The following is a 24,877-nucleotide window of genomic DNA, read 5'->3' as shown; positions in this document are numbered from 1 at the left end:
TTGATGCGAAATTATTCATGCAAAATACCACTTTAGATCATGTTTTAAAAAAAGCTAAATTGGTTCCACTTCCTACCGAGTAATCCTATTACAAGCAAACTAGACAATTGGCTAAAAACGAAGCCCACTCTATACCCTATAAAATCTAAAAACAAAAAAGAGAGTTCAAACAGCTTCGAAAAAAAGGGGGACAGCCATTTGTATCGGAATACTGTTTTTAGCACTTTATTTTATAATTACACAATTCCATATTTTCTTTTGAACTACCTTCATTTATACAGTCCCTTACCCACTCATACCTTGCCCACACTTATTTTTCTTTAACACATTAGTATGTTCTTACCTAATAAATACTTCAGTAACAGACAAATAGACTAAAAGGTTATACATTAACTATTCCTCCATGAATATTGTGTGCTCTACTTTTCGTCCTTCCTTTTTCTTACACCTTTTTCAGCCTCCTGCAGATACTCCACCGAAAACAGATATGGCACGGGTGACTTCGTCCTACACCGTTATTAAAGCTTCAGATATTCTGGAGGGATATAAGTTCGAAACTTCTAAAAGCCCCCAACTTCGCATGTATCTATTCTCGACCATCAGTTGTATGTTGCAACGCTACCTCCATAAAGTGCGCCAAGTGTGATATTGATATGTTTCTTACGAAATCCATTTACATTCATATCTTATGAAATATCAACCCAGCTGAGTAATTTTCAACAGTGAAAATTGTAACTTCTTTAACAATTTGATCTTGCCTGTAAACCGGCATGCCTCATGTAACAATCTGTTATTTGAGAATAAATTATTATTATTATTATTATTATGTCATACCTCACCTTGTCGGGAAAACTTCTGTTGATTCTCAGGTGTCAAACTCCTGCTTCCTGATTAGTCCTTTTGTTGTTTAGCACGGCAGTTTGTGTCAGAGAAACCTCTGACTGTACAGCCTGAGGTATTCCGCACTTTTTATTTAATTTGTTCTCGTTCTTGAGTTTGAACACAGAGTTTGTGTTTTAATATATCCTAATATGAGTAACTCAAAAACACTTCGCAGGCTATACAGAAGAATGTAGTCTGGTCTAATCGTTAGTCCTGCGTTCAGACCGAATATCAGTGTCTTAGTCGCTACAGGTTCTATCAAACATTTACATCGCCTGATCATTTCTAGTATACAAATCAAGACCAATGAACAGCTTATCGAATTGTTGGATATAGAAAATTGTGTGAACAATGTATAAACTGACGATCGCTTTGTTTATTATTGAGCGCTCATCCGTTTATTTGTTTATTGAATTATTTATGTATAAATAAAACAATCATACTCAATGTTTCAAGTTTTCGGAGAAGTTCAATACAGGCAAACAACACGCAACGACCCAGATCCGTTGTAACCTTTAGATTTTTTTAATCATCGTACCTTTCAATACATATTCATTGCCTAATTATCGTTTCGGATTATCGGTAATTATTTACTTGTGCACTACTACGAACTCTGGAGATGTATGTGTCAATCAGCCACAGTAAATGCTTACCATGTGGTGGAATCACTTTGAGTAGTTACAAGTTCACATAACGAAACAGCTACTCATAAAGCGATCGCTTAGTTTTTCTCAAGTGCCTCAGACAGTTACTTGTGGACATTATCTTTATATCTCCCCACAAAACTATGATAAGTGAAGTAACATCATTTGTGGAAAAGTTTATTGTTACATCATTACTACTGATGAAGCAAGACCAACATTTGATGTTGAAAAATGATTTTACAAGTTGTTTACATAGTTAGGTCTAAAGTGCAACCACAAATAACTTTTACCAATAAACTGTGCTCCTGTTATTTTCAGATTCTGAGTCATGTTTTATACAAAAAAGCAGAAAAATAAAACAAAGTAAGCGTCAGGAAAACTGGAGTGTTACATAGTTAGTAGTGATATTTAAGCAATGATTATCGGCCTTTTATTCGTATTTCATGGTAAACCTATTACTGTATTTATCTATAATCGGCTCCGTACATTTTTAAAATACTGTTCGCTTCATTTTGGTGGCGAAATTCTAGCGTTATAATGGAAGGTATTTGTGTTATTTGTCATCTGTCGAGTTCATTACCTAAGAATATGATTCACTATGTAGCTTATACTTTATGGTTGGTTCAGCTTAACTGTTTGAGCTCGTCCTCCTATGTATGCCAGTAGGATATGATGGCAGAGATAATGGTACGTCACAAACATTCTACAGTTGTACTAACGAGTGCTTGTATCTACTTCAAAAAGTCTTCTGTAAGGATGGCTAGTTGGCAAACTCAAGGAAGCCTCAATAAGCCCAGAAACAGCTGAAGACATTCCATCGAATCACCACTAGGGGAATATTCTAGAATGTCGACGTGTAGCTTCCCTATTAGATGGATAAGAATCACCCCCTATGTGCCTATTGGTTGTCCGAAATGATAATTTGCTCTCAGTCAAAAACTATAAATACATGAGATTTCTGTACTATATTTTGACAGTTTTGAGGAATAAACTTCCTACTTACTAATCTTCTGTCTTCTCTCTTGTGACGTTGCGGGTTCGATCGTTCACGTAGTCTAGTAGTACGCGGCATAGTAAGAATTTAAAGCTCTAGATATAACATCTTCCACAGTCAGCCATGAACATCCGATCAACGTTTTTATATTTCATATAGAAACAACTCATCCTTTTAAGTTTCATGGAACTTTCTTCATTGAAAAAGGAGAAAATTGTTTGACACGTGAAACTGTAGAATTATGGTCTAGGTTCGTTATTAGTAATGCTATAATGATAGACCTAATCCTAAAATTCTAGGTTTTTAATGTGGTGACTACCTAAAGTATATAATCTTACGTGAGAGTCACGTGACTGTCTATCCCGACTCGTCGTACTTTAAGAATAAGCAATATGACGTCTGTGGTTTTGGAAAAACATATTTGGGTTATAGAAAGCATAATATATTTGATGTGGGTAAAGAAAAATAATGCAAATCAACTACGTATGAGAGGCTGAGCCATTCCATCCGATTGATTTCAATTGAATTGAATATTCCCGCGTTCACCATTGTTGGCCTCCTTTCTATGTTAAATGCAGAATATCTAGTTTCCCAGTTATCCCATGTTCGGCCTTGAGGATTATGTGGTTAGGACGACTACCACTGTAACTCCATAGCCAACTTCGTGTAAGTGTGCACGCAGGTAGTGAAACGGAGACGGTATCAGACCACAGGACTTTAGGCGCAATTTCATGCCTTCCGTTCGTTTAGTTCGTAAAAACTTTTATGATCAGAAATATGGATTAAATTACGCGTAACTATGCCAACGACAAACAGGTTAAGACTTCATTATGATAGGTTCTAGTTAGAACACATCTTAAAGTTAGGTACCTAAGTATACTTTTTATCAACACAGGATGACCTATTTCATCAAAGTGTTTTGAGTCCTTTTCGAACGGGAAGTTTAGTCCTAACGTGATTAACATTTCTCAAACTTTTGCTGTGTTCTTACGCAACAAAAGTACCATTTCCGATCTAAAGAATCTATTCTGAGCTATACGTTCGGTAGATTACTTCTTTTTTTGTGTTTCACTCAACTTAATAGTTAACTGTGGTTTTGCCTCAGCTCACTATCGGTTTTTTTTTATAGTTTTCAAGCTTTAGCTTGTCGTTAACTGTTTTTATACATTTTTGCCAGTTTTTGTTTACTGTGTTTTTTTAACGGTCCTAAATTTACTGCTTATATTTTTAAGACAGTCTAAATCACTAGCCATGAAAAATTCATGCAAAAGACCTGTTTGCCGTTTCGCTGTTACATCTGGCATGCAATGTGACAACTGCAAAGGTTGGTTCCACGAAGCATGTACAGATCTAACAGCAGCAGCCTATAGCAGACTCAGCAAGTCTGATCGTAGGTGGGTATGTGTTACCTGCAATACTGATACCGTAGTTATGTTGGGTACCATCATTACTTTACTAACAGGTCTGAGAGATAAGCTGTCTAAAAATTTGGTAAATGATAGTATCATGACGGGTAACAATACTGGAACGCATAGGGCAAACAGGAAAAAGGATATTGACAGGTCGGTTATCGACGGTGCTGTTAACAGCACAGGTTATGATGTGCGGAAACTCAGCACCATCTTAACATCGACTGTCATCGACCACCTCAGTAAACCTGGGTCCCCCAGGGAACAGTCCTTGAATGAGACAGTGGTTCCCAAAAATCCTGTAGGTGGTTGGACTCACGTTAACAGGAGTAATAAAGCCCAAGCGTCCCCGCCGAAACTGAACGTCCCAAGTACCGTGCGGAAATCAATTGATGCTTTGGCCGCACAGTCTACCCCCAAGACTGTCCGCCCGGTCATCAATGAGCCCAGGAATCGAAAACGCGCCTCGACATCCAAACAAAAAGATACCAAACATAGACGCCCTGGGAAACCTGGGAAATCAATTATGGTTCGTGATGACTCTGTCATAATCATGAACCTTATTGACAACTCCGACCTTCCTCTCAGTTTGCAGGACAAAAATGATAGGATGCTCTGGGGAGAATTAAACAAGAGGCTTGAACTCCCTAGATTAGAGCCTTTGACCGTCACACGGCTCACTCGGGGGAAGGACTCTAACCACCTAAACCACCCGAGGCTGCTTCGTGTTACACTTAAGAATGCCTCCAACGTAGAGGACGTCCTGCTAGCCAGTCACTTACTGAAGTCCGATGGGAACGTAAGAATACTGCCCGACATACCGTATTCTGAACGAAATCTCATCCGGAACATCCCTAAAGAATCTCGCGAGGCGTTTTTCCGTGGACGAAATATCATTGTGCAAGGTGTACCGGAAAATATGGACCCAACTCAAGCAAACTCTGATATTCGGGAATGGAAGTTCATTAAGCATTCCTTAAAACTCAAGAACATATTGACCCGACAGGTAATGCGACCAGCCAAAAGAGACGGAGACTCTAGGCCCCGGCTGATGAAGATAACCTTCCCCTCCTCCCACATAGCGGCTGCAACTCTGGAAGCATTTCGTGCCAATAGACGTCGGTTGCCAACCGGCATCCATATGCATCCGGACAGGCCCCACGACAGCAGGATCAAGCACAAACGAAAGCTGGAGCTGACAATTCCACTCGTGGACTGTCTTGATCATAAAAAAAACGTGTTAAGGATAGGGACTACCAACTCGGTAAACATCGTATAGGTAGGCTACCTGTCCACTCACGCACGGCTCATATAGACAAACAGGAAGTAGCTCACGCGTTCCAAACTGAAAGCATAAACTGCCTATACACGAACGCCACGAGCTTGCCAAACAAAATGGACGAGCTACGTGAACTTAGCAACGCTAATGATGCCCATCTGATAGGAAAATCCGAGACGTAGATAACGTGTCAGTTTACGGACCAGGAGTTAGCAATAACTGGGATGTCTTTATTTCGCAACGACAGAAAAACAGGAATGGGAGGTGGGGTAGCACTATACATACGGTCATGCCTGGATGCGCACCAACTTCACAACCAAGAGTTTCTCAATCTTGATGAGTCAGTATGGTGCTCAGTAAGATTGTCTACCACCTCGAGGTGTCTAGTTGGGGTCATTTACAGGAAGCCCACTGCTGACATCGAGTATGACAAACGTCTGCTGGAAGGATTAACTCGCTCTACGCGTCTTGGATTCTCTCATATCCTGATTCTAGGGGACTTCAATCTTCCTAGAATCAACTTCGTGGAACATACATTGGTGGTGCCAACTCTACTGAAGCTCTGTTCTTCAACCTTATCGGTGACCTGGGATTATTCGAAAATGTGAAGTCGACAACCCGTTGGAGAAACAGTTAGACGCCGTCGCGCTTAGACTAGGTATTCACAAATGAAGAGTTCCTAGTTGACGACCTCTCAATCCTGGCTCCCCTGGGGAAAAGTGATCACGCCGTCTTATCATTCAGCTTTGTCAGCAAAACGGAGCTACGATATCCTACTAGAAACAAGCGCTGGAACTTCAAACGGTTGAATGTGTTAGCTTTACAGGACTATCTACAACAGGTGGATTGGGATGTTCACCCTCAACTTGAAATGGATGCTCATTGGGATTTTTTACTGCACACGATCTTATGTGCTACCGAGCATTCAGTTCCTAAAATGGTCCCAAAAAGCTACAAACAACCTCCAATCATCAAGAACCGCACTCGTCGTTTGCTAAGCCGCAAAAGGCACTGTTGGGCTGAATATAAACGAACTGATAACAACGGCGCGTTCAGGCAATACAAACATATAAGGAACATATCCACAAAGGCAATAAGAGAAGACAGGCTTCAGTTCCAGACGAAGCTTATCGATATATTCGTCTCCAATTCGAAAAGCTTATTCAGTTACACAGCTTCTCTTCGACAAGGCAAAACTGGAGTTTCCCAACTGCTTGGTCCTAATGGCCCGACCAATAACGACGGTGATGCCGCTAACCTTTTGGCTGAACAATACTCTCAGACATTTCAGCTGACCCACATCAACGATACTGACGAAAGCTTCACCTGCACCTGTACAGGACTTTCCGAAGTCGACCTGAGTGCTGACCTGGTGCTCCGTAAACTGCAGCACCCAAGAAAAGACACTTCTCCCGGTCCGGATATGGTTCATTCCGCTGTATTGAGGGAAGCAGCTTCAATCCTGGCGACACCACTTAGTGTGATATTTGCACACTCGCTAAGCAGAGGCAAACTACCGGAAATTTGGAAGCTGGCTCACATCACACCAATTTTCAAAGGAGGTCGACGCAGTGAACCCACAAGCTACCGACCAGTGGCCCTTCTCTCCATACCTTCCAAAATTATGGAGTCTCTAATATACGACGGTATACTAGAATACTTATCATCCTCAAAGTTCTTCTCACCTCAACAGCATGGTTTCAGAAAAGGTCATTCTTGTATGACCAACCTGCTGACTGCGGTGGATAGATGGGCAACCATCCTTGATCGCAAGGGGAAGGTTGACGTCATCTACCTGGACTTCTCAAAAGCTTTTGATAGGGTCAACCACGCATGTCTTATCAAGAAGCTTGGACGATTGGGTATAAAACCCCCTTTGATTGATTGGCTCTCTTCATATTTAGAAAACCGACACTTTAAGGTCAGTTTTAACTTCACTCTCTCTCAGGCTATGGAATGTCCTAGTGGGGTCCCCCAGGGCTCAATACTAGGACCTCTTCTCTTCTTGATTTATATTAACGATCTTCCTCAACAAGTTTCATCTGACTTATTGCTTTTTACTGATGATGTGAAACTTTGGAGAGAGATACGTAATCATAATGATATACTAGTTCTTCAGGAGGATCTGACCCGACGTCAAAGTTGGGCAGACGACAACGGTCTTACCTTCAACACTTCAAAGTGCATGGTAGTCCATCTGAGACATGTCGCAGACTATAGTTATAACTTAGGTAACTCCCCTCTAGAAGTTTCCCAAGTTGAAAAAGATTTAGGAGTGTTGGTACCCTATGACCTGAAATCGTATGCGAACTGTGACAAAAACGCCTCTCAAGCGAACCCTGCAATGGTAACATTGAAGCGCATTTTTGGCCAGCTTGACGGTAGAACCTTCCATATAATCTTCAACAGTTTTATTCGTCCCCATTTAGAGTACGGAAACATAGTATTTCCTCCCTCCCTCCAAAAGGATAAGGACACTCTGGAACGTATACAACGTCGAGCCACGAAATCAGATCGGGGACTCAAATTCAAACCTTATGAAGAGCGCCTCAAATCACTTAACCTTTACCCGTTAGAGTACAGGCGTCTTAGAGGTGATCTTCTTATGACTTACAGTATCCTTAATACTTCTGGTCATCCCCTTAAACACCTTCTTAAGCTTAGTCATAACACTAACCTGAGAGGTAACACCCAGAAATTGGAGACCCTACATAGAAGAACGGACTGCAGATACAACTTCTACTCCGTTAGAGTTGTCAAGTGCTGGAATTCGCTGCCGACTGAGCTAGTCCAAGCGACCTCCCAGGTGTCCTTTAAGAGGAAACTTGACTTATTCTTAAGGACTAAGGATAACATATTATTGTGATTTACCAAATTCTTTTTTTCCTCTATTATCGTTAATATACCTAGGTTTTTGCGTGGAAGTATTGGTGATCCACTGCTACCAGACACGGAAGCCCGTTAAGCGAAAGCTTCTTCTATTCCGTCCCCAACCATTTGAACCATTTGAGTATGATCCTGTTGCTCACCTGGTACTCAGCATGGAATATTTTCAGATGGATAACTCAAGACAATAAATCAATAACATAGACAATAATAAAAAACAGTTCGTTTAGTTGCACATGGAAATGAGCCCACTGACACCAAGATGTTGATATATTTACGAAGTTACTAACATTTTTATGCATTTATCGACGGTACGAAACGTCAGTCAACAAGACTATTTATAGTAAAAAGAATTAAATACATATATACAAATATCATGAATATACAGTAGTTGAAATGCTGTAGTTCAAAACTTCTTTCCGGACCAGAATTCAAAATCAAGCTATTTAACGTTCCAGAGTGAAAAAAGAGTTGATATATTTGAGAAATGGTTGACGAGTTTAGGTATAGGCGATCTAACCTTACGGCTCACTCTGTGATGATTTGGTGCGGATGCTTGACTGTTCGCATTGATCTAGTGTGTCTAATAAAACTGATGAGGTCTCCATCATTATTAGAAGTGTACGGAAGTATTCCGGAGATTTATTCACTGTTACACATTTAACCTCGCACAAACAATTCTAACAACTCACATGTTTTTTATGGAATACTCACGCTGAAAAGTTCACACTCTTAGAAGACATATTTTAATTACCTAATCCGTTTCTCACTAAAAACATAACCTCAAGGAGTTTTATTTCTTATTGCCAAATGTATCTATTTGTTTATCTAAGGTATTTTATACTATCACGTTACGGAGAGCTTTCAACACAACTATTCTACGTTGCATAGCTGTCGCCTGATTACTCGATAATGGTAGACATAATGCAGCGTAGCTCGACCAGCAGAGAATTGCTGGATAGACTGGAAGATCATGCAGACTGGGTAATAATTCTTAACTTTCTCTGCTATTCTACGGTCATATTTTTTTACAAATAAGGCTTGTTACAGCACTCCATTGAGTCCTCCTGTTATTCTCAGTTTATATAAATAATTATTTCCAGTACATAACATGGTTCCTACTTTTGATAGTTGTCAGCAAATTTTTGAATAGCATTCCTCTATTCCTACTTCTTAGAAGTCTATCTGACTACGTATAAAATAACTATAAATTTGGTCTAAGTAAGCTAAAATAGTCTGGATTATTTTCGTAATAGACCTCATAATAATTATGTTTCTCTTGAAGTTGCTCATGACCATCTTGTAAACCCGTACGGCCTTCTCGGTACTATATTTACATGGCTAATTTCTCGATTTTCAGTACTTAACTTGGTTTCTAATCAGAGGTCTGATTTTTCCGCCAGTTGATCACTTATAAGACGACGATGTAGTCTTAACCAAACTGCATGGCTTTACATCAGTCTGTGAAAGCAATATTATTCTTATCAATATAGTTCTCCAGTTCGTTATTATCATTCTTTCCTACAAGCTCACTTCGTAGACATTCCATTTAGTTTCATTTCAATATTAGAGACCGATCATTATACATTATAGTAATGGCTTAAAAATTGTAATATTTTGACCTCTAAACCTGTTGTCCCAATTCTTGTTGATTAGCTGACACCAAAAATTTAACTGTTCAGAGTAATTTTAAACATTTTCTATTTCTATTCATACTACTTGAAGGATGGGTCATTCACAAATACCCTGTGTTGAAAGTTCTTACCACATTTCGACGGAATGTTTCTTTTAGCTTGCTTGTGGTGCACGCAACGTTTGTTATGTTGATCAAACATTGACCCGTTTATTTGTATTCTTATATTTCTCCATAATATAAGTTTCATCATATATTTTGTTGCTTCACCTGGTTTTGTGAATAGAAAACTTTATTTCTTTTATTGTGAATTACATAGCTTACCTAAATCTTAGCTGGATTCTACATGTACCAATCATTTTAAGAGAAGTTAACCACCTCTTGTCTTTTTGCTTGATGAGTATTCATGGGAAAGTTTATTACATAAGTAAATCTGGTTTTCTTATGTTTCAGTAGCCTAAATCTAGCTTATTAAATCCATTAATTTGATAGTTAGTTAACCACTAGAGTGAAAGTAATGAAAAAGAATAGACACATCTCTCGTATTTGTGATAAAAATATTCACTCACTTTGTGTTTTGCGTAATTATGTAGACCTTTTTAGTAAAAACGCTTACATGAAACAGTCTTCTGGACACCTTGAGTAACAGTGCAGCTTCTCTCCCCTAGTGGCTTCGTGACTGGTCTGCATCACCACCTAAATTGATTTTAGGAAACAAAGTAGCTGAGCGTGTTCTCCGACACTCTTATCTTGGAAGTTCCATCAGCCTTGGTAGGATAGTATCTAACGAGTTTTCTTCACAGATACCATAAGGTCTGTCAATTTTCCTAACTTCCATCACCTCTGGCATAGACAAGATGTCCGTATGCATATTGAGAAACAAGTATACTATTTAGCTATCCATTTTTTACTACCTTATGGTCTATGGAAAGGGGAAACATACGTAAGCTGCAGATTTTCACTCAATGATCTCAAAGCATTTCTTGCTTTTTATGGAACAACCGAGTGAACGGTTCTGAAGTAAGGCATATAGTAATAGATAAATATGGAAAGTCGGTTGACTATGTTGTGAGTCTTCATCGATTGGGGCTGCCGGGATGCTGCGTATCCCAGTAAGCCTTCCTTGATATACAGCCCTCGCTAGTGTAAGCGTAAGCTGAAGCAGAGCTAAGGGCGGTCTTAAGTACATGCAATTACAGTCCATCAAGTCATTGGCTGTCGGTCTGAACCGTAGTGGTAGATGCAGATTATCTTGTCAGGGTCTGTGCGATAACCACTTTTGACTGTAAACGTTGGCCGACATGGTTCAGAATCGATTACGGTCGCACAGACCAACTCTATTAATTTTCAGTTAAATCTTAGGTCCCTATATTTCCTCATACGTACTTTTTCGTCCCATTTCAAACCATTTGTTTCTTGTTTGGTCTTCATGATTGTTACGTCAGCATCAGTATTCGTCTCCTCTCATTAACAAGTGTCATATCATAAGTTCAAACCGAAACTATATGTTTGAACGTAGGCTGTAAAAAACACGTGTCTAATAGCATGATATAAATATTGTAATTACTCTTCGAAGTAGGTTTAAGAAACCATAACGATCCGAAGATACTATTTAATTGATCTCTTTCCTTCATGGTGTATGAATAAATCTCAAGAGGTTGACCTAATATAATTTTATACTTAACTCAATATGATCATAGGTTTGATGATTTTGAGTTGACGTTTCTTACTGACTTGTAAGAATAATAGGTCATTATTACCGATTCCCAATCCTACACTAAGTCGTCTGTGCTCTTCCATTAACTATTACCGTTACCATATAATTTTCATGTATTCATAAAGAAGATCCACTTAATGGTCTTGAAATATAAAATCATGATATTTCTGCATCTTATCATATTTCTACTCGTCTAGAGTACTAGTTAATCCATTAAACGTAGTTATTGTCATTGGAACCATCATAAATTGTAACAGAACTTAGGTTTTCCCCATGGTCATTCAGTAATATTTACCTGTAAACAAAAGATTCTTAAGATTGATAACGCTGTAGTATTTACTATTTCCATGTTTAGATACTTTGTTATCCATTTCATGGTTTGCCCACTTCTGTATATTTTATCCTGTAATTTTTACAGCTTGTACGAAAAAGTCGACGCTACTTGCCTCATATAGCTAGATTCTGTCTTGTATCTACGTTTATTGAAGATGGTTTTCGACTTTTAACTCAATGGTCTGACCAAGTGGACTATATTCAAGGTGTCTGGGGAACCCATGTCATATTTGCAGCTTTTTTCATTTTATTGAACATATGCTTACAGTTTACTGGAAGTGCTCTTGTTTTGGGTCGTTATCGTGTGAAAATTGGCGTTGGAATTCTTATGTCAACTGTATTAATACAAGTTAGTGTTCACATTGCCATGTTTATTGTGCATGCATAATTAATTCGGGGTCGCATTTCCAGTTTATTGTCGTGCATGTTAATATTGTTTTTTTTTGGTATAATTCCTCCCATAGAGTTAGTAAGCTACCCAATACTCGAGGTATGATGGTATTGCTAGGTTTCGTTGTGATATTGAAATATTAGGAACTCTACTTTGTTATGTATTTCTGACAATTGTTCTAAAGGCATGAATTTGGCTACCGCTTTCACTACGGGCTTTTTTATCGTACATTTATTGTCTCTTTTGATGAGCTTACCATCCTGTCTTACAGCGTTTTCACTCGATTTATTAAAGTTTTATATATTCGGGCATTATGAATTATTTAGTCAACAACGTTGTAATCTAACAATTTATTGAGGATGTCGAGTAAATATATTCGAATATATATCAGATTGTTCTGACTAGTCACTTCACGGACACGGAGAGTCCACCTAGGGGAGTTGGAAAACCCAGATTCCAAACCAATGATGTACACGGCCTCCAGTATCCTGAGGGAACAAATGGCGTATGAATCAATCGTTGACCACCGGCTACCACGGAACTGCATCTCCTCACGGTGCTCCACTGCCTTGTGGATCAGATCTTTAGGTCAAAGGCTCCGGGTATGGCACCCTAAGAAAACTACCTGCTACGGTTTGGGTACCCGAGCAGTATCACAGCCCTCACACAAACCAAATGAGATTTGTATGGCGCATATGTATCTGGTGCTTCCTTGTACCAATATTTATGTGTTGGTCTTAACGACCTGGGAGCGTGACCGCAGTGCCCAAGGGACACCTGCTTGAGGTCGGTCACGCACGACCTTTTTGTGGATAGTTTTTGTGTTAGCTCCGTTCTTCAAAGGACCTTACCGCCGGAGAAGGAAATCCGTGGGATAAGGCGAGGTGTGCATTTTTAGGGTCGACCTTTTCTAACCCCACCCCTCCTTGTGGGAAGGCAGCATCGCTGTTATGCTGGTTGTCTGAAGGAAACACCTTACTGCCGTCACACCTCTGTACAGTCAGCAGTATGACTTCGCTTTCGGACCTTGGGTTTACTGCTTTTAGTCTTACCGCTCTTCAACCCACCTGTCTGGCATAGTAGGACCCTGAGGAACGATTGTTTCAGCCAGTATAGCTCGACTGGTTCACCACGATAGGCAATCCCGACCACCACTTTAAGGTAGCAGCAACGGTCGGGAAAAAAAGTGATCACATTTTGATAAATTACTAAGGAGAATTCAGTAAGGATTGTAGTAAGACATGTACTTAGGTTTTTCATCCCAACATCTTAATAAACTCCGAAAAAATGTGTTAATGAAGGTTGTTAAACATCAATGTTGTTATTGGTTCGTTTAAATATTAAATTAAATAGACATTTCCGATAAAGAAATTTTCGCTCTTCCTTCTGAGACTATTAGTAGTAGTTGTCATCTTACAATAACTTAATCTAATGATAATGTGGGTTAGAAAGGTTAAGTTTCTGTTGTTTCCGTATTTAGTGCAAGATGTTTCAAAAAGCACACGCTTTTCATGTCAACATAAATTCAAAGCTGAAGGTTATTCCTCTCTGAAGAAGCGGCTTACACTAAGTTACGAAACGTCAAAGATTACATTTTTCCAAGCACGTATTGATATACTATTATTACCGATGATCTAATAGACGCTAAATTTATTCCAAGCTATCAAGTTAAATCTTGGTATTTTAATGCTCGGTCTAATGGAAAAAAGATAATTCAGTCCTACGTTGTATCTGACTGACTGAGTTAACTTATTTCAGTTCATATGTAGATTAATATATATTCTCCAAACTATTTATTCAGCCTCCAACTTAAAGGATAGTTTTTAATTCGTAAACAACCATTTAGTTGCTAGAATTATATTTCATTTCTAGTCGTTTAGATTTCAGTAAACCTAACAACTGGTACAGTCAATCAAGGGCACCTGATATATATGCGCCACACAAATCTCAGTCAATCAGTTATAGATATAGATTAAGATTAGATTTACTAGACAATTATATACCTTCTCTTTATCACGATCAATTAGACAATGATCTAATTAGCATAGATCGTTCTAACTTTAGTTGGGTTCATCATGTTGTATGGCATCATCATGTATGGCAACTTGGACCGATGCATATATGTACATAGTCCTACGCTGTAGCTGACTGACTGACTGACTGTGTGTACACTTATGAATTAGTGAGTCGTAGATGAGATTCTTTAGGAGATAACAGTTAGTTGGATTATCCGAAATTATTTCTCAAGTGATATTTCCTCCTTTTCTTTCATTCTTTCATAATCAATCCTTTGTCCAAATTATAGAAAGGATATGTTTTGATAGTTTAATCGCTATCATAGTTTTCAAACACCACAAACATTTTGATCTTAGTCTGATTGTACAACTCCTAACAAAACTGATTTTATTTTAACTCTTCAATGTTATTGTGGTGTGGGTTTACTTATATCCACATAAGTAGTATATAGTGATGGTCAGGCATGGAATGTATTTCACTAGGAGATCGATAAGGAAATAACGGAGACGAAACACAATTGGTATAAAAATGCATGAGCAATAATAATCGGAGACTATGGATTGATATTTTCAGAAGGAACAGTCAAGATTGAGACAATTGATTGATAGCTTGCAAATTAACTGTTTACTATATGGTTGTCAGATTTTAGTGAGATAGTCTGTAATTGTCATGTCAAATACATTCGATTGTCTCCACTCGTCCTCTTGTTCACTACATTATGACTGTCATTATTCAATTGTATATATAACATCACTAAAATCTCCACAAAACTCCCTTCTAATAATGATCATATGCTCATTAGTGACTGGCTCCATAAGGTATTTCCTGGAGTTCTAGTGAGAAGTAGTGACCAGTGGAGTTCAACCAGGTCTGTTGTGAGATAGAAACTCATTGAAGACAATTGGTGAATGGTTGCTCAATTTCGTGGATTGGTTGAAGTTAGACATTAACACTGCTGAATGCCGGCTAGCTCAGTGGTCTAGAGGTTAAGCGCTCGCACGCGAGACTGATAAGTTCTGGGTTGAGATCTCACGAGGCGGGATCGTGGATGCTCACTGCCACTGAAGAGTCCCACAGTAGAACAAAACGGCCGTCCAGTACTTCCAGGTTTTCCATAGCGGTTTAGCTTCCATTGACTCATAATTTCAACTATATACAATTGTATTCTAACTATAATGTTTACATATACTATTGTCTTTTTTCATTTATTTTAGACTATTGGTTATAATATTTGGACAAAAGTATTTTTTATGCGTAATCTATCACTTATTGGTAGTTTATTATTATTATTAGCTGAAGTACAACAAGAAACACGTAGTTTATTAGCTGGTCTACCATCTTCTGGTGAAAATACACATCGACAATATATTCTACTTGGTGGTAGAATACTTATTATCCTAATGTTTGTAACATTAATACATTTAGGAAGTAGTATATTTTATGTTATACAAGTAAGTAATTATTCTTGTGAAATTATTGTTTTACTTTAACTCTATTTAACAAAAAGTTTAATTAAGTCTTACTCACTGCCTTCTCGTAGGATTACTGTTGTTTACGAAATCTAGAGGACGAAAAGCGAATGTCCGGCGCTTTAACGGGGTTCGTGGACACGGAAAGTCAACCTAGGGGAGGGTTGGAAAATCCTCATTACAAACCAATGGTGATCATGGGCTCCAGTATCCTGAGGGAACAAATGGCGTATGAATCAATTGTTGGTCACCGGCTACCATGGGCCTGCATCTCCTGACGGTGTTCCACTGCCTTGTGGGTCAGATCTTCAGGTCAAAGGCTTCGGGTGTGGTCCCCTAAGGAAACCACCTGCTTCAGTTTGGGCACCTGGGCAGTATCACAGCCCTCATACAAATCAAATGAGATTTGTGAGGCGCATATATATCTGGTTAAAACTAAAGACAAACAGTTTAAACAACATCAGCTGGGAATTTGAATTGGTGTAGAAGATTTGTAACCCAAGAAGACGATTGTTTTTGAAATGGTATCCTCTAAGCTTGGTGATCGAATCTTTAAACTTTCGTTGTGTTTCTAGATAACATCAGTATAAACTTTAGTTGAAAGTGATCTATCACAATTTCTTCATAAATGACTAGTGGCTTGTTCTATCGATCTTGGAGTTAAATGTAATGATTAATATAGTTCTGTTATATTCCAATGATTAGTAAAATTATATTTTTGACGTTTCGTCACTTGATGTAAGGTACTTCTTCAGGGTAAATAAATAACCGAAATTTACTCTGAAGAAGTGGTTTACATTATGTCACGAAACGTCAGAAATATAATTTTTCTAGTCATTGAGATATAACGAAAATATATTTATTATTAACTGTCTACCCGATGCTCAATTTATTTGAGACTATCAAGTCCAACCTTGGTATTGATACGTATTACAGTTAAATGGTTGTTATTGTTATTACTGACTCTCGTCCTGTCAGTGGATGAATATTTATTCTCATATTCTTCCTCCTTGACCTCGTGATTGTTTATGACTTTCCTAGATGGTTGATTAATCTTTTTTACTGACACTCGAATCCAAGTACCTTTCCATTCTAGCCTCAACATGTTATTTACTCAACCACTAATTAGATAAAGCTACAGATTTGTTCAACTATTGAGTTCACAATATCAATAACAAGATAATTCAAATCTGTGCTAATAACGTGGCACAAATCCATGAAGTCACTGAGCCATGTTGGTAGGCGTAGGTGTAGACTACCTGGTTGGGATTCGCGAGATGATAACAACCGATGGTTAGAGACCTTGAATGACATGGCTCAAAATTGTTTGCAATGGCGAAGGTGCGTCCACTCTTTGTGTTCTACCAAATTCTAATCTTCTGAATTCTCTATGTCTATCTTTTTTCTCTTTCCAAATGTATTTCACTGGATTATACTCCTTCAATAACATCTTCAAACCCTAATCTTTCACATTACTGCTTATACTCTTACTACTTCTACCACTATGAGATTTGAATGGACAACTGCATCTCTGTGCTAATGTGGCATGGCAACTCGAACTGATGTACGTACGTACGAAGTTCTAAGTTGTGACTGACTGACTGACATGATACTTCAGCTATTTCGTATATGTTGCAATCTGTCAAATGGTTATAATTTAATTTTTCATAGTTGAAATCATGAGTCAATTGAAGATAGACCACCATGGAAAACCTAGAAGCACTGGACGGCCGTTTCGTCCTATTATGGGACTCCTCAGTGGCAGTGCGTATCCACGATGCCGCACACGCGAAATTCGAACCCAGTACCTACCAGTCTCGCACCCGAGCACTTGATCGATAGACCACTGTGCCGACATGCAATGGTGTTAATGTATAGCTTCAACCAATCCACGATGTTTGAGCAACTATTTACCGATTGTCTTCCGTGAGTTGATATCTCTACAACAGACTTAGTTGAACTCCAATCTCGCGAGTGCAGGATCATGGATGCACACTGCTGAGGAGTCCCATAATAGGGCGAAACAACTGTCCAGTGCTTTCAGGTTTTCCATGGTGGTTTATCTTCAACTGACTCATGATTCAAACTATGAAAATACTGAAATCTCCACAAAACCCTTTCTGATCTATAATTTAATTATCATTATTTGTATGATTCCTTATTTGTTTGTTTATTTGTTTATTGTTGTTGTTTTTTTCTTCTTTTTTTTATAGTCAATTGGCAACCTAATCTTAATTCTATTAGTAGCAATTGGTTATAAAACAAAACTGTGTGCAACTGTTTTAGTCATTTGGTTAACTGGTATGAATTTCTATTATAATCGTTTTTGGGCTGTTAGTAATGATAGTTTAATGTGGGATTTCTTAAAATATGATTTCTTTCAAACATGGTCAGTTATTGGTGGTTTAGGTTTAGTTGTTGCTTATGGTCCGGGTGGAGTGAGTGTAGATGATTATAAAAAGAAATGGTAATACTACTACTACTAGTATTAGTAGTATATGTTGACATTTCTTGATGATTATGATCTATCCATCTCTTCATGAAGTGTAGTAGTGTATGTCATGAATAGTACTACTACCACCTGATAACAATGTACTTGTTTGATTCATATTGCTTCTTTTTCATCTTGTAAAATTATCAATTACCTTCGTTCTTTTTTTTTTGGTGTCATCCTGGTCAACAACATGAATAGAATTATTTTTCAAATATTGGAACTATTCTATGTATTCTTTTTGTTTCAAATTTCTATAATCTTTTATCCATTCATTGTTTATCTTTGTTTACCCCCCTTTGTTTGTGTCGATTACTTTTTTTTTCTTTTCTTTTTTTTGTTTACATTGCACAATCTTCTCCCCCCTCCGTGTATGTACAGTCTAGGTGTGTATGTGTATGTGTGTGTGTGTGTGTGTGTAGGTGTATGTACATGTGACCAATGAATTACTTTCATCATGTTTCATTTCATTCTCTTTTTTGTTTATTTATTTATATTTTTATTTGGATAGAAATCTTTCAATATTCCTTTTAATTAATTTAAGTAATATACATGGTATATATATATATATATGTGTCTGTGTGTGTTGTAATTTTGCGTGTTCCCCCCCCTACCGCCTAGCTTTTTTATTACTCTTTGTTTCCTTTTCTTTTCTTTCTTTTTTTTTCTTCCTCATTGTACCAAATGTTGAACCTAATTAAATACAAAAAAAATGAGAAAACAGTTTTCATGGTATTCTGTTTTTCTATAAAAAAAACAACTAATTTTACTCATTCAAATTAGGCGATAGGTGGTATTCGTAGCGTATAGTAGTGTAGTGAATGAGAACATGAGTGAGGACAACCATACAGTAAACTAAAGATGGATAGTGGCTAGCAGTGGAATCCAGTTTGATACGCATTTCGTTCTATTTGGGACTCTTCAGCTGGATGTACCTGTATCTCAGATTTGTTGATGTTCACTGTGGGACTCGAACCCAGTACCGTTTGGCGTTCAAACGCCATCGCGTTATTCACTCAGCTATTGAGTCCTCATAGCCACTTGCTTGTGCAATGGGATAAAGTTTAAATTCACTTAGTATTGTTTGTTTGAATCTACCTATTGCTGTTTAGAACTGCAACTGATCAGTCTTTAATTGGTATATGTGCAATACGCACAGTATACTAAGTGAATTCATACAGTAAACCGTTAATTTACAAACTATCAATCCATTGTCTCAATCTTGACCATTCCTTCTGCAAATATTAGTCCATAGTCTCCGATTATTATTGCTCATGCATTTTCATACTAGTTGCGTTCCGTTCCCGTTCTCTCCTTATCGATCTTCTACTGGAATACACTCTACACTTGACCATCGTTATATACTACTTATGTGGATATAAGTAACCCACATTACAGTAGCAGTTACAAAAAAAGTAATCATAATTCGATTGCCAAATTACAGTCTACCTTGATGAACTATGTTGACTGGAATAGAATCTTCGTTGGGAGAAAAGGTTGGGAAAAGTCAAGATATTACATTAGTCTATGAAATCATTGTTGGTTTTAATCATATTGGTAAGTGCATATCTGCCATACATTTGTCCTGATTCTCATAAATCATATCAGTGTAATGAGGGAAGAAATTAATAAAATAACCAGTGGAGTTCAACCAGGTCTGTTGTGAGTTATCAACTCACTGAAGACAACGGTGAATGGTTCCTCAATTTCGTGGATTGGTTGAAGTTAGACATTAACACCGTTGGATGCCGGCTTGCTCAGTGGTCTAGCGGTTAAGCGCTCGCGTGCGAGATTGATAGGCCCTGGGTTTGTCTCGCGAGGCAGGATTGTGGACGCGCACTTCTGAGGAGTCCCACAATAGACGAAACGGTTATCCAGTGCTTCCAGGTTTTTCATGGTAGTCTAACTCTTAAATTGACTCATGATATAAGATAGGAATCATTGGAAATTTAAACATGGGAAGAGTATACTTCAAAAGAAAGGAATAAGATCGATAGAAAGATAAAGAATGGATGCTATTGCAATCAATTTTACATCATGTCACCCCTATATCTACAAAAATTAACTACAAGTATCAAATTAATTGAAAATAAGAACTGTGTACCAACCGACATGTCCTAGTCTCCTCATCCTTAGCTATTTTCTAACGTACGCCTATGTCAACCGGGATTAGGTGTTATTGGTAGGCGTTGGTTAGGAAAATGTAACAACCACCTTTGATGATGTATGTTATGGAGTGGAGTTGGAACCTGTAACCAGTGGTCAAAAATCGAGCTTTTCACCGCTAATCAACCACATAGTTATCGAAACCATAAAATCGGGGTTTTAGAAAGCTGAGTCATAATAACATTAAGTATATTGGATTTAAATACTAGGATATTTCATTGTACAACATGACTGCACTGTCGCTATCATGTAGTGTCCATTAATCATCAATATTGTATAACTCGGCTTGGTGAAATTGAGAACATTGGCGACTTCTTGACCATAAAAAGTTACCCGGTGACATAAATTCATTCGGGAATATCTATGAACGCTTACTAGTTAAAAAGTCGTCGACTAGCATGTATGAAGCATCCTTTGACTGAGTATATTAAGCTAATTTTTCAGGAGTTGCTGTATCGACAACTAGTATTCATTATAAAGAAAATGTAGGACCCAGTTAATCCTATTATTTACTCAGTTAAAATATGAGAATTGGACAAGAGATTAAATGTTACCATCTATTTATTTATTTAAACACATAAACATTGGTACAAGGAGGCATCAAATATATATGCACCACGTAAATCATTCAACGTGTGTGAAGACTATGATACTGCCCGGTTGCCCAAATCGAAACAGGTAATTTTCTTAGAGGAACAAACTACAAGCCTTTGGTCTAAAGGTCTAATTTACAAGACAGTGGAGCAATGTATGGAGATGCAGTCCCATGTTAGCCGGTGACCAATACTTGGTTCATACGCCTTTTGTTCCTTCGGGATCCTGGAGCCCGTGTTCATCATTGGTTTGGAATGAGGGTTTTCCAACTTCCCTAGGTGTGGAATTTCCGTGTCCACCAACCCAGTTAAAGTGACGGGCATTTACTTTTCGTTCTCACAATTTCGTAAACAACAGTAATGCTATGGTGAGAAGGCAGTAGTGAGTAGGACTTCCCTGAGTGGTGACGATAAGACAAAAAGGTGAGACTATAATTTATGGACGGACCAATCACGTATAAGGTAATAAGTCTCGAATTTTGGCGCGAAATGCGTTCATCCATTTGGCTAAATAGAGTTTTGGCATGATAACTAATGTCGATTAGTGATGTAAATCCTAAATCTAATTCCTTACTTAGATCATCAACTGTAAATGATAATTCTAATTCATCATACAGGTTTATAACCCTCATTTAACCCTGGTAAGTAGATAAGCATCTTCAAGGTCATTCTAGCGTTGCTCGAAGGTCGTTCATAAATTATAGTTATGTATATCTTGAATATTTTGTTAAAATTTGAATAGCAATTAAATGATCTAAACTAATTCTGATCTTGAAGTTAGACATTAACATCGTTGGACGCCGGCTTGCTCAGTGGTCTGGAGGTTAAGTGCTCGCGCGCATGACGGAATCGTGGATACGTACTGCTGAGGAGTCCCACAATAGGACGAAACGGCCGTCCAGCACTTCCAGGTTTTCTATGGTGGTCTAGCTTCAATTGACTCATGATGTCACCTAATTCGGATTCGTTTATTCTGTTACACATACAATTCAGTAATATACTTCATGTTTAGTTGTCATGGTGATTGAATCTATTCACTTTTTCTGTTGGTTTAAGCTCAATCTACTTATTCATCGTGTTTGCCATAGATCCTCATATGACTGATTTTTAATATTATATTGTTAATAGTACCCAATTGAACAATGAGATTGAATCCAAGACAGTATACGATGTTAGTATAGATCTTGTACAGTTGAAATTCCATTAAAGTATAATCATAACTATAACATTTGGCTCCAAAACATTTTGGCTAAAAGCCATAAATTCTAATTGATAGATCACGAATGATAAAGAAGTTCTAGTGTAAATGATTTACTAGAAATATCTTTGATTAATCACAATTCTCTGTAGTCAATCATCAATCGAACAGAATAAAGTTTTAACATTAGCAAAGATGGATAAAGGCTAGCAGTGGAATCCAGGACAAGGCGCGTTTCGTCCTATTGGGGACTCGTCAGATGGACGTGCCTGCATCTCAGGGTTGATGTTCACTCTGGGATTCGAACCAAATACCTTTCGCTCCAAACGCCATCGCGTTATCCACCTAACTACTGAGTCCTGATAGCCACTTGCTTATACAATGAGGTGAAATCTAAATTCATTTGTTATTATTTGTTTGAATCTTCCCATTGATCAAGGCTATATCAAGGCAATACGCACAGTATGCACATATGCCAATAAGAGATTGGATCAATTGCAGTCCTAAACATCAATGGGAAGACTCAGCTAAATAATACTAAGTGAATTAGCATCATTATTAGTAATCGTTTATTGAATTTACTCCAATCTCAGTTGGATTGAGTATAATTAGTTTGTTAGGCATACAGTTTTACTCCCAATCATAAAGTCAGTTAAATAATTTCAACTTGTCAGCTGGACGATTTAGACTTCGTAGATGATCTGTCTCCATTGGGAGTAGCAGGCGTAAGTAAGTAAGTAATGCCAACTTGAGAAGAAAATCTTTAAACAAATAATTAAATATTTGAATCCATAAGTTTATTGAAGCCAGAACACTATGGAAAACCTGGAAACACTGGACAGCCGTTTCGTCCTAGTATGAAACTAGTGCAGTTCAACCGGTTCTGTTTTGAAATAGTGACTCATTGGGGGACAGTGGCGCAATCTCGTGGATTGGTTGGAGTTAGACATTAACACCGTTGGATGCTGGCTCAGTGGTCTAAAGGTTAGGCGTTCGCTTGCGATCCCGATAGATCCTGGGTTCGGATTTTCTGAGGTGGGATCGTGGATGCGCTCTGCTGAGGAATCCCACACTATGACGAAATAGTGCTTCCAGGTTTACATGGTGGTCTAGATTTAATAGACTCATCAATTCAAATGTTAAATTATTATAATATCCACAAAACCCCTCTCTGAATAAAATAATTAAATCCCAAATAAATAATATATGCGATAAATGAATGAAAAATTTTGCAAATATATGTGTTGTAATGACTTTCAAGAAGGACAACGGAGCCTCTCGAGACCCTAAAGGAGTCAAATAGTCTCGATTCAATTAGAACATAATGCAGCATCCTAGAATATAAATGTAGAATGCTACGATTGGATAGTAGCATAACGTGACTTCTTGCCGTCTGGCTGAATTATAATGATGTTATGACCAACGCTAATAACCATAAAAGGACATATTTTTTCTGTATATTTTCGATTCTTACCCAACAATCACCGAAATTTTAGGGATTAATCACGTACCAGGATGTCCACTTATTAACTTGGAATACACACATGACATAGTCCTGTTTGGTGAAGACACTGGCAAAATGCAGAGTCTTCTGTTAGAACTGAGTAATAATGCCAGGATGTTTGGGATGCGTTTCTCCCCATCCAAATGTAAATTGTTACTCCAGGACTGGCCTGCGTCAACACCTGAACTAAGGATAGAGAGTGAAGTAGTCAAACGCGTCGACAACTCCACTTATCTTGGAAGTCTGATCAGCCAGAATGGGTTGATGTCTGACGAAATCTCAGCACGGATTCAAAAAGCTCGTTGGGCTTTTGCCAACTTACGTCATCTATGGAGAAGACGAGATATCCGTCTATCAATTAAGGGACGAGTATACTGCACAGCAGTTCGTCCTGTTCTACTTTACGACTGTGAATTGTGGCCATTAAGAGTAGAAGATAATCGTAAGTTACTAGTATTTGACCATAGATGTCTTAGAAATATTGCTCGCATCTGCTGGAATAACCGGGTAAGTAATAGTGAGGTTAGACGCAGGGTATTAGGGAATGATGGTAAATCAGTTGATGAGGTCATGAATCTTCATCGACTGAGGTGGTTGGGTCACGTGTTACGTATGCCTGAACACCGATTACCACGACGAGCAATGCTGACTAGTATTGAGGATGGTTGGAAGAGAGTTAGGGGCGGCCAAACCAAAACGTGGCATCAGAGCATGAATTCACTAACTTCTAGTCTGAGTCATGTTGGTAGATGCAGACTACTTGTTTGGGGTCCGTGTGACTATCGTAACCAATGGTTGGAGACTCTGTGTGATATGGCTCAGAATTGATCACAATGGTGTATACGCTCCCTGTCTTCCCTTAAACCTTGAGACTAAAAATGCTTCATATCTGTCTTTCTTCCTGTACTATATACTATATCCTTATATACAACGTATCTTTTATATATTACGACCATCAAATTAACTACTTCCATAAATTTGGTGTTCATCTTATTGTGGCAACTTGGACCGATGCATAAATGTGTCTGGTCCTACGTTGTAGCTGACTGACTGACTCACCTACTTCTTATGTTTTCTGATTTGTGACTGTGACGGTTCTATACGTTCAAGTATCATTAGTTGTATATCATATTCTGCCGTAAGCAAGTAGAGGATGTAACAATATTATGGAAATATATATATATATATATATATATATATATATAATTTATTTATTTAAACACATAAATATTGGCACAAGGAAGTACCAGATACATATGCACCGCACAAATC

At 38.0% G+C, this 24,877-nt stretch overlaps 1 protein-coding gene across 1 annotated transcript; it reads left to right on the top strand.

Annotated features, from left to right (window-relative positions):
* Positions 1 to 8,963: 8,963 nt before the first annotated feature.
* Smp_174450 (surfeit locus protein, putative) lies at positions 8,964 to 18,849 on the top strand. The gene is made up of 4 exons (XM_018792832.1): positions 8,964 to 9,078; positions 11,863 to 12,126; positions 15,399 to 15,635; positions 17,867 to 18,849. Exons 1-4 carry the CDS (start codon positions 9,007 to 9,009, stop codon positions 18,122 to 18,124), a joined length of 831 nt encoding a protein of 276 aa, XP_018647198.1. The 5' UTR covers positions 8,964 to 9,006; the 3' UTR covers positions 18,125 to 18,849.
* Positions 18,850 to 24,877: the final 6,028 nt, after the last annotated feature.

This window comes from Schistosoma mansoni (genome assembly GCF_000237925.1).
Source record: "Schistosoma mansoni, WGS project CABG00000000 data, supercontig 0208, strain Puerto Rico, whole genome shotgun sequence".
Taxonomy (NCBI): domain Eukaryota; kingdom Metazoa; phylum Platyhelminthes; class Trematoda; order Strigeidida; family Schistosomatidae; genus Schistosoma; species Schistosoma mansoni.
Note: the sequence above shows the minus strand (reverse complement) of the source record. Positions and strands in the feature narration are given on the sequence as shown.

What these genes read in the sequence shown, in the direction of transcription:
- Smp_174450 (XM_018792832.1), top strand. Translation starts at nt 9,007, where the DNA reads ATGGTAGACATAATGCAGCGTAGCTCGACCAGCAGAGAATTGCTGGAT. An exon ending in TGTCAACTGTATTAATACAA is followed by an intron (nt 12,127 to 15,398) that starts GTTAGTGTTCAC and finishes CATTTATTTTAG; the next exon opens with ACTATTGGTTATAATATTTG. An exon ending in GTATATTTTATGTTATACAA is followed by an intron (nt 15,636 to 17,866) that starts GTAAGTAATTAT and finishes TTTTTTTTATAG; the next exon opens with TCAATTGGCAACCTAATCTT.